We start from the raw sequence: 15,596 nt of genomic DNA, 5'->3' as shown, positions 1-15,596 counted from the left end.
TACTTGTTTTAGAAAAATTTTTAAGTAATATTTCATATATCTTTCACAGAGAAGGAAATCCCAGAATGCATTGCAATAAACCCAGTGAGGTGGAAATATCCAAGATGGCAGACAAGGTAAGAGAAATGTCTAAATAAATTAAATCAATCCTTCATTCCATACAGAAAAATGTAATATGTTCTCATATTTATTATGTTACTAAGTGTATTACACCATTAGCTTAGCAGCATGCCAAGAACAAACTCTACTGAAATCAATTGCAAGTCCAGTCTCCTGTGTTTTCGATTGAGTAGCAGTACATGATACAGTACATCAGGCTTATGGCTCATGTAGTATGATACAGTGAGAATATGGAGCTAATACTCAAGGAGGGGAAAAAAGCAAAAATGTGCAGTTTGGTTGCTGATATTTCTGTGGCCAAAAAAAATAAGATGAAATTCTGATAGATTGTAACAGTATAGCAGACTACTTACATAAGTACATTTAGCTATCATTTGTCACTCTATACTTCCCAATAATATGTCTTAGTAAAATGATATCTAAATGCCTGTGTAGGGTTCACTTAGGAGTTATGATGCTTCCTTAGTAGACAGCTACCTATGCAGGCAACATGGTGGCTCACTTGGTTTTGAAACAGAGTTTTTTGTCAAAGCAGAAGAGGGCTATACAAAAAGACAGAGTTTTGGCCCACACATCTCCCATGACTGCTCACAATGTGAGTGCAGTAACTGTATGATTTGTTCATTTTTAATGTTTCTACAGTCTGAGGATCAGCGTGGGGTGGTGCTGAGAGAGTGTGAGAGGCCGAATTTACTGCATCTCATTCTGGCAAAGATGAAATGGATTAATAAGTGTGTCTTCCTTCCCCAACAGCTGCTTGAGGATGTGAGATTTACAGACTGAGAGAAAGAGACCCGAGGAGGAAAATGGCATGAAAAGAGGGAGTCATTGGGAGATAAAAAAGTTCAAGTTCACAATAAGAGAAAAGTTAAGTTATCTCTTTCTTTATCTTCCAGTTCATGCATCTTAGCCTTCCTGACATCCTACTGTTTACTTTCTTAATGCATTTTTCTGGTCTTATTAAGAACTATTTCAGAGAAGTAATACTTTATATTGTGTCAAAATGTAGTACCTTTTTCCACTACTGAAAAGGCTTTCCTTTTTGGCTAATGTCACTTTATTCTGGCTTGAAAAACCCTCTTTTTAAGGTCAGGTACCAAAAAATCAAATCAAGTCCCACCCTGCAATATTTCTGCATTCAATTTTATTTCCTTAAGGAAATATAAAATCAATTAATTAACATGTAACTTTCATTCATATCATTAACAAATATTGTCATCAGATTATTAGTTAAACTTGTAAAGCCTATGAAATAATAGTCAGAATATATATATATATATATATATATATTTTTTTTTTTGATAAAAGAAGGAACCTTTTATTGAACCTCTAATATGTTTTTGTAAGATGATATTTAAATGCTTAGTTTTATGATCAAAGATCAAAGTAGTTTTTAAACATATAATGCAATGCAATACAGTGATGTTTGAGAGATGAACAAATAAACTTTCCTCAAAAGCGTGATGCATCATATTTGATACTAAAATTTTAACATGATTTTTCTATAAAATGATGTATGGATAATCAAGTAAACCTACAGTAAGTGGCTTCAATATTACTCATTTTAAAATATTACAAGCAATATTAAAGTTCTTCTTATATTTACTGTATAAATTCCGATTTCACAGCAAAAAGACAAGTGAACCATAACCTGAAGGGAGGCGTTTCTAACAATTACACCAAAAGGCCTTTTATTCGATATGAAAGTGTGAACTATCAATCAGATAGTTAGAGTAGAGGGTTCTTCAGCAAAGTTTTGATCATGTTGATAATTTAGAACCCTTAGAAATGTGTGTATCAAATATGATACAAAGGCTTTAATGCACATTTGAATATGAAAAAATGAATACGTTTTCATGTTTGCTATATTTGAATGTATATATACTAATCTGATCATCAGTATATAATGTAAGTCTGATACATTTGCAAGTTATGTCATGTATATTTATGGCTGAACTTTACCGTCACATCACTCAAATTCTCAAGGGCCAGATATGTTTTCATTTTACCTAATGGTTAAAAGCTTTACTTACCTCAGAACAGGTGTGTGTATGGGCCGAGCAGGTGTTTGCATGTTATTTTGTGTGTGTGATAAAGACTATGATCTGTAAAAGTGGAGACTAGCCTCGGGAGAACATAATGGGTGAAGAAATTGCAAGAGAATGCAAGAAATATTGAAATCTGTTTCCATTATGGAATCTTGGGAGACGTTTATATGCATAATTACAACCATACAGCATGTCTTTGTGCCTGTGTATGAGAGACAGATAATCATTACAAGCTTTTTAACAAACTCTATGTGACAAAACAGCATATCAGTTCATTTGCAAGTGCTCATATGTGGTTGTACATTCTGTCCTAGGATTTGATTAGATTATGTCAGAGTTTATGAGGAAACATTTGCCATCTCAGCAGTGGTTTGCACATATGGTAAGTTTCTATTTTACAAGATGTTCTTAGATAGGACGGATCATATCAGTGCCTCTGAAGGACACATTGCAATTTACGACTCTGGTTACAGTCTCTAACTTGCCATTTTTATAATAACATACTGTGATACTACTCATACTATTTCTGCAGCATATATACTGTGTGTAAAATATAAATTCTCTGTGTGCAGAGAGTTCATGTTATCATATGGAAATGGAAGGTCAAACTGAGCACATTACACACTGCAAGAAATATCCCACAATGTCACATCCATTTCCAGTGGGACAATTAAAAAGAAAGTAATTTCATCCAAGATTTTTGTATTTGTCTTCATATTATTTGATTGGACTAACAAAACTTAAGATATTAAAAATGCAAAACAACTATTAAATATTTTGAAATTAAATATATTTTCTAAATAAACATTTGATGCCACTTGCTGCATTCAACATGCAATGCAATAAGTTCATGTGGCATTACACAGTACTTACAATAGCTGCATTGTCAGTTGTTTTATACAGTATATGTGCTTCTTTACAATATTTCTGAGAAATATAGTAGCATTCAAAAATTTGTGGTCGGTAAGATTTATTAATGTTTTTGAAAGAAGTCTCTTATACTCACCAAGGCTGAATTCATTTTATCATAAATATAGTAAAACAGTAATACTGTGAAATATTATTATATTATTATTAAATAATGGTTTTCTGTTTTATTATGTTTTAAAATGTTATTTATTCCTGTGATGCAAAGCCGAATTGTCAGTATCAGCAGTCTTCATTGTCACATGATCCTTTATGAGCATTTATTTGAAATAGCTTTAAAAATGGTGAAACTTCCAGCTGTATATCTTTGTCATATTCCTTTTCCGCATTATATGAACACACAGGCATATTTTTGACCTTGTGCACCCATTCTGGATAATTAAATAACCAACGCCTGCAGCCACACATCACAGTGATAGATATCTTCTGGGGAAAACATGAACCTATGGAATGTCTAAGAGCCATTTAAATGCTAGTTTTCTCTTTCGTTCTGGTAACGGTCTTCTAATTTATTGCATTTCCAGCATTTATTGGTAATTTGATTGAAGCTTATAGACAGTTTGGCGCTTGTAGATTTTATCCACAATGAGTTTCCTATGGGATTTGTGAGAGTTAAGAGAACACTGGAAAAAGAGGTTTCTTTCTGTCTGTCCGTCCGTCCATCCATTCATCTCTATCTATATATTGTTGCATCTCTCCATCTATATTTATTTATATATTTGTCCATCCATCAGCCATCCATATATCAATATCTATCCATTTATCCATCCATCCATTCATCTGCGTCTGTCCATCTATCCATCCATCTATATCAATTTATATATCTGTCTCTCTCTGAAGCTTATTTTTGACACTTAATCCTTAAATAAATCAAACTTTGAGATACAAGTGAGGTCTTCTCTGAGGAGCGAGATGAAGATTTGTAACGTATGTCAGCCATTTTAGGGTGCTCTCCATCGCTGTTTCCTGCCCAGCTGTTCCAGATGTTCCCCTCCATCAAAGGCCTGAGCATCTGCAGCATGAAGGAGAAACACTCCAGCTCTACAAACAGGCTCAGAAAAATAGTTACTGAGCAGCTGCGGCAGGAGACGTCTGTTCTGGTTATGGAGTTATGGAGACTAATATATCACTGCTGACAATGCAAACGGACAGAGTTATAGATCTACGCACACACACAGTCAGTGAAGGAAATATTATAAGGAGGATATTCAAACACTTAATTAAAAGTCAATGTCTCAGTAAAGTGAAGTTAGTTTGGAGAAAAGCGTGTGCACCATTTAATTGCATATCTATCTATCTATCTATCTATCTATCTATCTATCTATCTATCTATCTATCTATCTATCTATCTATCTATCTATCTATCTATCTATCTATCTAGCGTTCTATCTAGCGTTCTATCTAGCGTTCTATCTAGCGTTCCATCCATCCAGCTATGCTGAAAAAATACAGTTTAATGATTTTTATTCATTTCAGTTCATTTCCTTTCATTAAAATTTCAATAAAAATGAGACATGAATGATTTTGCATTCAGTTTGCAACCTCAACGTAAATTTAAATCATTGGAAGGGCAATGATTGAATGGCACACAACCACTTGGTTTTGATTTTTGAAATTCATAAAGTAGCCACTGTATTTGGATGCATACCTTTTTGCACATTTCAGTATTTTCTATAGATTAATCAAGCGCACTTCTTTGATAACCCTCGAGCTGACATATTATTCTGATCCCTCTGCAGGCTCCCATAATGACATTCTCAGACAGCAATATGGCTGTGTGCGGAGGAGCCGTGGCTTTTGCCAGATTTGCACTTGGCTTGTCCTGTTTATCAGCAGATTTATAGATGGTGTGGAAAAGCCCCCTCATTCCTACGCAGAAGTCTGGCCAATCACCATAATACTTTCATCTCACATTACTCCGCCATCGAGTCTACTGCCACAAATGCCCACCCGCTGCATAGGCAAGTACACGCACCCATGTTATTATTGAGCAGAAGGAAAATGACAGTCAGTGTGGACACTGCATATTACTTTGGGCAAGCACTAACAACTAGCTACCCAAACAGCATCTCTCACTCCCTTTTGAGGTCTTTATCAGTCTGTGTTTACATTGCCGGTCAACATTAACATTAATGTTTTGTTGAAAATGTCTTATTTGGCTGTCTCACAGTGCTTTCTAATGCTATGTTTACAGCAAAATTAGTTTGCGAACTGAGACGTGTTTCGAGATTTAGAATATTTACATAACTATCATGACTATCATAACTATCCTTTTGAATGACAGCAAAAGTTTTTGAAGCTTTAAACTGTAGTTTGCATTATCGCTGCTGGCTTAAGTGTTTGGGAATCTGTGAAACCCTACTCCCCCTCCTTTTTTTCCTATCGTACACAGACAAACAGCGATATCCTTGTCTGGAATATTATTCATTGTTCTGATGAGAATCCAACCGGCAAGATCCGTAAAGAGTCAGAGGTCATTGTCTCGCGCAGAGAGAAATCCAAACAACTGCTCTGTTAGAAAGAGGGGGAACCAGAGGACATACGCTCAGTGTCCACAAAAACAACGCCAGCATCTATAGTTTTTATGGTTTACATCACTGACAGATTGTTTTTCTGAAAACGTGACTTTTTAAATGTTTTTCCATATATGTATACATGCAATACAAATACAGAACAGTTAAATAAATATGTCATAATACAAGAAGATATGTCACAGTTTGGCCAGAAACACACTCCAAATGCACAATTAATTGAGTGTGGCTATCAAATATCATTAAAACAAATATATTATATTTTAATGTGATGGCGAATGTAAGATCTTAACTAGTTAGCATGGTTCACTTTGCCCTGGTGGGTGGATGCAATAGCTGCATCGTCTGGCTGCAGAAAGTATCCTGTTTGAAATCAGTTTGCATTTATGCACTTCTGGTTCCATCTCCTAAAGTCAATGAGTTTTTTTTAATTGGGTTTTGGTTAAATGTCTAAAATAAGGTATGTGGTTAACACGAGCTCAACATATTTTCACGTTTTATTTTACAGAAAAAAAAAAAAAACAGTAAAATGCTAATCATGTTTTTTGTTGTTGTTGTTGTTTTTTTTTTTTTTTTTTTACATTTTAACAACGATTGCAAACAAAATACTTCTTGAGGTCACCACACCGAGCATGAAAACTCATCTACTCACTAGTAGCTTTCATGGTCTCGTTGTTTATAATCATGCTCTTGCAAACTATTCTAATGCATATTTCCCAATTTGTAGATTTTAAATGAAGACTCAAAGAGCTGGAAGATCGGTAGTGGTATGTGACTGTGTTGTCATTTGTAAATAGCCTATGTTTAGCTTTGTAGATTTGGTGACTGCATTTTGGCTTCAAAATTCAAACAATTTGTGTTCATTTGTGAAGATTATCATTAAGGAATAATAAACTTTTGACTTATTTTCTGCAATAATCCAAAAGCCATTCAAAAGTAATCATGTCTTCTGACATAATATTACAAGTTATTGTAGATAATCTAAGCAATGTAAAAAAAAAATGAAAAAGAGTGTGCTATCATAGCAAATTACGTTGTTTTTGCTATGATACTTTTTTGAAGTCCAGAGGGCCAAAAGTGTTCATAAATGAAGGAACTATATGTATGGTTAAGAACCAGAATTCATTGTGTTACAAACCTTATGAGATCTGGACCAAACCCAGAGAAAGTTCAAGGCTTTCGAAAACTGGTGCAAAACCATTTCTGTAATCCATTAATCAAACAACTCTGATTTGGCATGCACTAGTTTTGCAAGTATAAAGACATTAAACAGTATTCATTGGCCCTTGTAACTCCTACATATGTATTTGATTTAAATTAATTCATCTGTTGCAATATTGCTAAGCAGCTGAAGTATTTTTCCACGGCTCATTTAAGATGCAGTATGTCATTTTTGTCACAAGGAGGCACTCCAGATTGATCAAAGACAGACAGTAGGACTGTTGGTTCAATTCTCTCAAAATAGCATATGAAGTGCCAGTTCATAGTCTTGGGAAGGGATTGCCTAGCATGAGGAACTGCATACAAATGGCACAAATGAATAATTAAAAACAGTTTGTCAGATTAATTAGCATATCACATGGTTAGCTTGAGGCTGGGTCAGTGGATGAATTGTCCAAGATTTCAGCTTGGCATAGCAAGCTTTTGTTTGCTTTGTCTCAAGGCATGAGAAGGAGGTGAACTTGAGAAAGAAAGAACTTTCAACATACCATTTTCTTTCTGAATCTTTTTTCTTCTTCTGTATCTTCATCTCAACAAAATTTAGGACACACTGACCCAACAATCTTAATTTGACAGTAAGGGAATGCGCTCTCACCTGGGCGTATGTGTACAGTACTCATAAACCCGAGCGCTGTAACTGCCCTAGACTGTTGAGCACAGGGCATGTTAAGCATTTAATCAGATTAGGGGAGATGGGTTAATATCCCTATCATGGAGTGCTAAATATAGCATATTCAAAGTGCTGCTTAACAAGAGGATAACGTTAGCCCTGCCCAACCCCCTCTACGTTAACATGCCCTCAGACCCAATTTCTCATCCAGTTCAACCCAGAGCACAAGGTAAGCTAGCGCACGTATGCCAAAGCGGGAGCTAAACTATTTAGGCTTCTATTAATGTGGGTGTTAGCTATGTTAGCTCCCTTTGCCACATAGCTAATGTAACACTGACTGTTTACTTTAATGCATTATGGCATGAACTTTTATGTTCCCTGGAAATCAAACTCCATGACCTTCTTGTTGCTTGTGTCACACACAACTATCTAAGGTACAGGAAATCTGTTAGCAACAGTGAGCAACATTTGTTTAACAAATTGCTTTGTTTAAGGGCAGAATTTTACCTTCCAACATAAATGGAAGGAGTGTAAATTATTTGTCTGAACGAACGTCTAAATATTAAAGTGAACCATTTAAACCAGCCTAAGTTGGTCAACTGGTTTCCCAGAATGCCCTTTAAATTCCAATTTGATTTCGAATTGAGGTACCAAACAGGATGCAAACCTTATGTAAGACCAGGTGAATATAAACAAAAACTTAGGCTGGTTTAACTGGTATTTCATTCCCTACCAGGGCTCCTGTTGGAGATATGGACAATGGGAGGAAGATGAAAAAAGAATCTGAGATTCAACCTTTATATAGCAGCACAAATCAAAAGGTACCAAATCTACATATCTGAAAGTTTTGTACCCAAGTCAAGGGTGCTATAGCGGCAAATTCTAATGAGAATTTTTAAAAAGGAGAAAGTAAATGAGGGTGAGTTGGGGACAGCTGGAACGATATCCTGTGATATCCAACATGATGTAGGCTGCAATAAATCTGCCTGCACTGTGTGCTGCTTAGCCAACAGTTACAGGTCTGTTGAGAGATGTTCCATTGCCAAAGTACATTAAATACACACGATTATGTGTAGAAATCATTAAACAGGTAGATTGGTGCATCCTTTAGCCAACTGTGATGTACTGTACTCTAAACACACTGACTATCTGCTACTCTAAGCATTAGAGACTAACAGATCAGTTACTGTTGCATTGCATTGCAACAACAAATGCTGTGTTAACAAAGTGTTAATTAGCTACATTTGAAAAATTTTGATGTATTTAACACAGTTTCCTGGAGAAAGATTATCTTATACCGGCATCCGTTTTTTTTTTTTTTTTTTTTGGCTAGTCAAGGCTTGTTCCTGCTAGTAAGTGCTGGTGTTGGTTTAGCTTGCTTTTAACCAGTAAAACCAAAACAAAACAAATGCTGGTCTTATCAGCAGGGTGTGAATATCATACTTTTATTGGTTTTGTTAAAACTACACAACAGGAAGAGATAATCTATAGACCAACAACATGAGATCAGGGTTAAATAGTGACTTGTGTGTGACATTTTGTTGCTAACAAACATCACAGAGGCAACGTATTTTTAAAAAAAAAAACACCATTTAATGAGTCATTCATGTTTGCAAATACATGATGCATCGCAATATTGACAGCAGTGAGCTCAGAATTTCGCAGCTGAATTCACATATAAGTTTAATTTAGAAGATAAAACACACAGTCTGAGACATACACACTTGTGTGGGCACCCAAATGTAATAACTCAAAATGAAATTAACACCAACTGTTGTTGAGAATTTGCTGCACTAATGCTTGGTCGGGTCTTTCGACACATAAAACACAACAGTACTTTTCACAGCATTAGAGTAAGGTCCTAATCAAGACCTTAGCACAAACATCAAAACGTACAAAAATAGAAGGATCAGTAGAAAAATAAGAGATATGATTATATGTGAGTGAGCATATGGGAGGAAAGTGTCTATCTCTGTATGATCAGTTAATGAGAATTCATCCATAAGAACATGTCACATGTACTCAGGCCCTGTTCCAACTTGCAGTCCTGCAGACTTTTGACAACCATCGCATGCATGTGACCATAGAGTGTCAATTTTTTTGTTTCTGAACAGTGCTCCTGAGTGCCCTTAATGCCCCCCCCCCCCTTTTTTTGCTCAGTACGCACCTTTGGCCTACTACTGGACAGTCTATGCAACATTGTATCACCAGAGTGTAGGCTCAGCTGAGGACTACAAGGGCTTAGGGGAACATTTAGAACAAGGCCTTAACATGCAGCCATTGCATGCATGTGACCGTAGGGTGTCCCCCTTTTTTTTCTTTTTCTGAAAGGTGCTCCTGAGTGCCCCTAATGCCCCACTTTTCCTCATTCCACACCTTTGGACAATCTATGCAGCATTGCATCACTGAAGTGTAGACTTGGCTGTGGACCACAAAGCCTTAGGGGAGCATTTGGGACAGGGCCTTAACATACGGCAACTGCATGCATGTGACCTTAGGGTGTCCCATTTTTTTTAGATTCTAAAGTGTGCACCTAAGTGCCCCTAATGTCCCCCTTTTGCCCAGTCTGCACCCTAGGACTACTACTGGACAGGCTATGCAGCATTGCGTTGCCAAAGTGTGGACTTGAGAGCATTGGGGACAGGACCTTGACATATTTCAGAGCACTCAGTTTCAGACTTCATGGAATAATTCAAGTGGGGGATTGTGTTGCATTAAGTTCCAACAGTATGAAGATGCTTTTACGTCAAATATTGTTGCTTCACAATCTTGAGGAACATCAAGAATATCTTTGGTATATGTTCTGCTTCCCTTAAATGAGCTTCTGCTTCTCACTGTTGTATCTCTGTTGGTCTTAATCCCCCAGGTTATGCAGGTCAGATGTGTCAAAGGTATAATCTGTGGATTTGGTGGCTGTGATAATTAGGCCTTCAGAAAGATGCCACATATAACAACAACAATTTGGACTTAACCAACTTTCATTAATTTTCTTCCTGTACAGCCACGACCTGTTTTACTTCTCTGCCTTAGATGTAATGGCATTGCCCTGGAAATTTTAATCTGAGCTAAGCCAGCACTGAGCCAACAGTACACTGAGGTCAGTTTAGATGAGACAAGAAGCTGTGGAAAACTCTCATGTACAATCCTACACACTGACATACGAATCTTGCCAGTGCCTCGGATGGAAAAATGGCTCTTATGCAACACTTTCATATGGACCCCCAACCCCTCCCCCCACCCCGAAATTAATAAATTATTAGAAATAGGTCTTACAACTATCTGTTGGAAGTTCATGATTAAGTGGCCTTCAAAATTCATCATCCATTTGCTATTGTATGTTACCTTCACTCGTCTTGACTAAAATACTTCAGGGTCATTCACAGAGTGACTTTAATTTTTCACTTTAAGGCACTTAACTGATAATCTGTTTTGGGTATCTGGTATCTATGTGAATATCCTTGGCTCGAGAAAAGTGTCCATTGATTTCAGTCTGATAGCATGAGTAATGAGCATCAAAAAAAGTTATCTTGCTAATCTGTCTGCCCTTTCAACACATTATATGGTATACCTTTGATTCTTCAAGTATGTCTATTACACCCATATGTACACAAACACAAAGATAGTTCCTTTTGTGTCTGTATTACTCAGACGCTCTTCATAGAGTTTCCATGGTGTTTCCTCTCAGCCAGTGTTGTGCTTTTGTAGGACTGGCAGATAGCCATGAAAAGCCTAGGTAGAGTGTGCTGCCCGTTTGGAACAAATCCAAGTTACCTCACCCGGCGTGATCGTAGTTTCTCCTTGCAGCAAGCAGGCAACAGCAAATCGGGAAAGTCTTGGGTTTTCCTCATGTTGTAGAGCACACAAATACAGACTTGACAACTGGTCTCACTGGGCGAGTGCTCTGATTAGACATGTTGGACAAAAGGTGAGTTAACAGTCGATCAGTTACAGGGCAACCATGGCGAGAATGTGTGGGTGGGCTGGCAGGCATAGACTGGCTGCACCTGAGCAACGTAGTAATTGCTAAAGTTGCCATCCGCAATGTACGGTGCAGGCTGGTAATAGCAAGTGACATTAGCCACATTGGGAATAACATTCTGCTCTGCCAGAACACGTACTGCCAGCATGGTGATGAGGCTCAGAGTCTGTCGCCTTTCATGTCCCATCAAGCATACTGTACTTTCATTAACAACACTGTACAGCGTGGTCAGGTACTCATACTTCCGGTCCTCTAATCCCACAAAGTGATTCTGCAGATACGACTCTAACTTGCGCCTTTGTTCCGCCACATCAGAGAAGTCGATGAAGAACCGGGAACACATGTAGCGTTCGAGAAGCTTCATCTGGACTTCCGAAGCCGCACGGAAACCTCGCACCAACAGGTGGCAGTACTTCAGCAAGCCGCCGCCCCGGATCTCTTCTGGATTTCGCGTGCAGATCAGTTTCCGCTGCAGGTGGTCCAAGGCTACATTAAAGTCTCCGTAAACGCTCTCTCCCACGATGGAGGGGTGGAATGTCTCAGCCATGGGGTTTTCAGAGCACCCGTAGAAGAGGAGGAGGGAGTCCAGACGGATCTGGAAAGAGTCAACGCTGAACTCAAATTGACGCCGCAGGGAATCCACAAACTTCAGTTCGACGTTCTTCCCGCTGTTGTTGGAGAGGGAGATTAGACTCCAACGGTCTGAATCATTAAACACTTTCACCATCTTTTGCACATAAGCCTCCTGAGGAAAGAGAAAAACGTTTTTTTTTTTTGTTTGTTTTTTTGAGGACAATGTTAGCATGAAGATTTGTTCAGTGAAAATTGTTAAAATATAAATATGTTAAAAGATGGAGATGCACAAAAGGGTATGTGGGTGCAATGTTTAAGCAGACAAATAAATAATTCTTGAAATCATTCCCCTCTGTATTTTTGAAATGTGTGCAAAAAAAATTCAATATGTTCCCAATAAGCATACGCTCAATAGCAGAAGACTACAGCTGCTAATTTTGTCATTGTAAACAGTCTTTGCATATCTAGTAAAGGCATTCCATCACAATGCTATTGCTTTAAATTATATCTGCCTAATTTGCATACATAAAAAGGCTGTCTGCCTTTGCATACATTAAGTAGAGAGAGGAGAAAGCGGATCCATCGTAAATTGGTTTAGACAAATCCTCTTTGTAGTAGAAACCAGAATTTTTACTACCAGTGTCCTTATCTTATTATACCTTAAATGTAATATACGCTCTCTAGGACATGTCTAGGTCCAGTAAGTGTCAGATTATAGCAGGTCGTGCACTTCCCCTTTATTAAACACATTAAACATATAAATTATATCAGTTACTAAGTGGTTATTTAGCTGAATCTCTCTTATCCAAACTGACAGTATAAGGACAGTCCTGATGGAGTAACCTGAGGTTAAGAGATTTGCTGGAGGGTGATGAATCAACTTCTGCGAGGTTTGAACCCACAGCTTTTCAATTACTAGCCAGGATTTTTTAGCTAACTTGCTTAAAAACATTTTAAACCAGACTAAGCAGGTTTGCTGAACTTTATAGCTGGTCTCCAAGTTGAAAAGTAGCCAAAACCCCATGTAAAAATTTATAAAATAAAAAATAACAGTTTATGCTGGTTTAAACTAAGATGGGCACAACACAATTAAAACAAATCAAAATAATTTACAAATACTACGGTCACCTTTAATGTAGCTGGGGTGATTTTCTCTTTATTCACTCCTTCAGGCAGGAAATCCAGAAGGGAGTCCAGAACGATATCCTTGACGGTCTGAAACTCCACTTCTCCTTTCATATCTGCGCAAAATATGAGGTCCAGGTCCTTGTAGCCCAAACCACTGTCCTCGTGGAGAACGTGACTGGCCGCGGAACCGTTCAGCCGGACCTCCCGGACGTGAATCTTGAGCTCTTCCATGCGACTCCGCACGACTTTGACGATATCCCGAGGTTTCATCTCCAAAGTGGGGAAGTTCCATTTGCCGTGAATGGGGATGGATTCGGTCAGGATCACATCCAGACGCTTCACCTGCTCCCAGTTCAGCACGCTCAAGTTACTTAGATTCGCTTCCATGGCGAGTGGTTACAGATCGGTTTGTTATAGCCAATAGTCTTACAATCGGGTCGTTTCGGACGTATCACACGAAACCAGGAGCGGATGCAGGAAGAAAATATAACAATTTCATTAAATAATTCTAGAAAAGGTATTTTTAGTCTGGCGAGAGTTTATATGCACGTCTATGCATTGGTGTTGCATGCAGCGTGTCGCCGTTGCGCCTCACCTCTGTGCGTAAAAGATCTCCAGATGTCCCGTTTGCGCCTTTGCTCAGAGAGCTGAAGTTCGTGGCGAGGGCGGTGAACTTGGGTTCTCACGGTTCTCGGGGGGGCCGTGATGATCAAAATGACTGCTGCATGATTGAGAGGAGTTTTCGCGTCCGACAAAAAAGGGCACCTCTTTCCAAGAATACGAATATCAAATAGCAGAAGACCCCGTCCCTCTCCTCAACCAAAGCGAAAGTTGGAAGCTTCGAGTTTTTACATGTTGTTGTTGTTGTTTTTATTCTGTAAAAAATAATAATATAAATAAGTCAACCTGTAATATGCAAATCATGTTAAAGTGCGCACTAAAGAATATTGATGCGCATAATCAATAATACGTAAATGGAAGACCTACTTGTATGATCACATTGTCAACTGTTGCTCTGTGTAAACTGCTGGTTGCTCATGTCATCTCGGTTGCACACAGTGAGGATGCATAGAGATTAACCCGCAAACTAAAGCAAGAGTGACGGAGAATTTGTGTGATAGCTGCGCGCACCAATCCAGACAATCCTCACCTACAGTAATATTATAGACAGTTATAGCCATTTACCGATCTGTTAAAACAGTGCAGGAACATTTATAATAAGCAAAAGTATAGCTTAGTATTTATTTATTTATTTTATTATTTTTTGACTAAAAAAAAAATAATAATAATAATAAAACGTTTAAAATTCAACTTGGTATATGAGCCAAAAATGGCAAAATTTCTAAAGGTAATTAGTGTGAATGTATAGTAACATACATGAATCAATACAAAATTGTCTAATAAAACAACCTTCCTGCCTTTATAGATAACACTGAATGTCAATGCTGCCCTCTAGAGAAAGACATCATGTTTGGAAGTTGAATTGTACCTTTATAAATGTGAGTAAAAAGGTTTCAGTCTCTGAAGCACATTAAGCAAGATACATTAAGCAAGACGTGGATGATTTATAGAAAGAAAAAATAAAACCATGCTATATTTCATGGGAAATTTTACAGAAAAAATGCCCCTAGCAACTGCATATGTCCTAAGTGGACATCCTTAAAAGAAAAATGCTTCATAAAGACTCAAGTGTCTTTATTCACTTCTAAAAGTGGTACTGCAGGTTTTATTTTAGGGCTTGGATTGTGTGTTAGGGTTAGTCTATAGTAATTTAATTAGACTAATTTAGGGGAATATGAACTCCCTGTTTAGATGGCTATGCAAACGTGTGTTTGTGAGGGAGTGAGACAGACGTGTATGTGTGTGTGTGTGTGTGTGTGTGTGTGTGTGTGTGTGTGTGTGTGTGTTAGAAAGACTAGTTTGTAACTGCGTGTGTATAAATGACTGGCCATAATGTCAGGTCAGTCTAGATGTCACCCAGAATCTATCAGGGGGAGCGGACCTGCGTCACAGTGGTAACAGCCAATAAAGCAGGATTATTCTAGATTACCCCCTACACCATGACTCTTGGACGACTTCTGAATGTGTGAGTTTGTGTATTTAAGAGAGAAAAAGAAAGCAAAATGTGTGTTTATTTTGAATCTGGACAGCATGAATTTACTGCAACTACACAATAAATGAACAACAAAATAATCAGTTTTTTATTATTATTATTTAATCATTTTATTTATTTATTGAATTTTGACATTATTAATGAATTTATTTATTTATTTTTTAGTTAAACCATTTACATAGAATGATAGAAATAATGATAAAATCTTTTATTTTCATGAAATGCGATTCAAAAAGTCTTAATAGTCCTTAAAATATGCTTTGTTTGCTTTTATGCAAACAATATCTTTTTCTTTTAATTTTCGGGTGAAATGTGACCAGGCCCATTAGCTGCTGGCATGTGATGT

At 37.5% G+C, this 15,596-nt stretch overlaps 1 protein-coding gene and 1 long non-coding RNA gene across 3 annotated transcripts; one reads left to right on the top strand and one right to left on the bottom strand.

Annotated features, from left to right (window-relative positions):
* The first annotated feature begins 781 nt into the window (after positions 1-781).
* On the top strand, positions 782-5,318 carry LOC122135131. Its single transcript, XR_006153364.1, has 3 exons — positions 782-987; positions 2,483-2,550; positions 4,835-5,318. It is a non-coding gene; the product is annotated as an uncharacterized LOC122135131 (long non-coding RNA).
* Positions 5,319-8,879: 3,561 nt separating this feature from the next.
* On the bottom strand, positions 8,880-14,300 carry LOC109072814 (terminal nucleotidyltransferase 5A-like). 2 transcript variants are annotated; one of them, XM_019089012.2, is made up of 4 exons: positions 14,125-14,300; positions 13,733-14,012; positions 13,138-13,562; positions 8,880-12,181 (listed from the first exon to the last, which is right to left on the bottom strand). In XM_019089012.2, the coding sequence occupies exons 3-4, from the start codon at positions 13,522-13,524 to the stop codon at positions 11,399-11,401; spliced, it is 1,170 nt and encodes a 389-aa protein (XP_018944557.1). In that variant the 5' UTR covers positions 13,525-13,562; positions 13,733-14,012; positions 14,125-14,300; the 3' UTR covers positions 8,880-11,398. The 2 variants fall into 2 exon arrangements, with proteins under 2 accessions (XP_018944557.1, XP_042569618.1); XM_042713684.1 differs by having other exon boundaries at positions 13,138-14,012.
* Between the last annotated feature and the right edge of the window lie 1,296 nt (positions 14,301-15,596).

This window comes from Cyprinus carpio, chromosome A23 (genome assembly GCF_018340385.1).
Source record: "Cyprinus carpio isolate SPL01 chromosome A23, ASM1834038v1, whole genome shotgun sequence".
NCBI lineage: Eukaryota > Metazoa > Chordata > Actinopteri > Cypriniformes > Cyprinidae > Cyprinus > Cyprinus carpio.
This window is presented reverse-complemented; position numbering and strand designations above follow the sequence as displayed.

Bases quoted from the DNA above. Each gene is read 5' to 3' on its own strand.
- LOC109072814 (XM_042713684.1), bottom strand. From the start codon at position 13,524: ATGGAAGCGAATCTAAGTAACTTGAGCGTGCTGAACTGGGAGCAGGTG. The intron at 12,182-13,137 runs GTGACCGTAGTA...CTCTTTCCTCAG, and splicing joins TCACCCCAGCTACATTAAAG to GAGGCTTATGTGCAAAAGAT.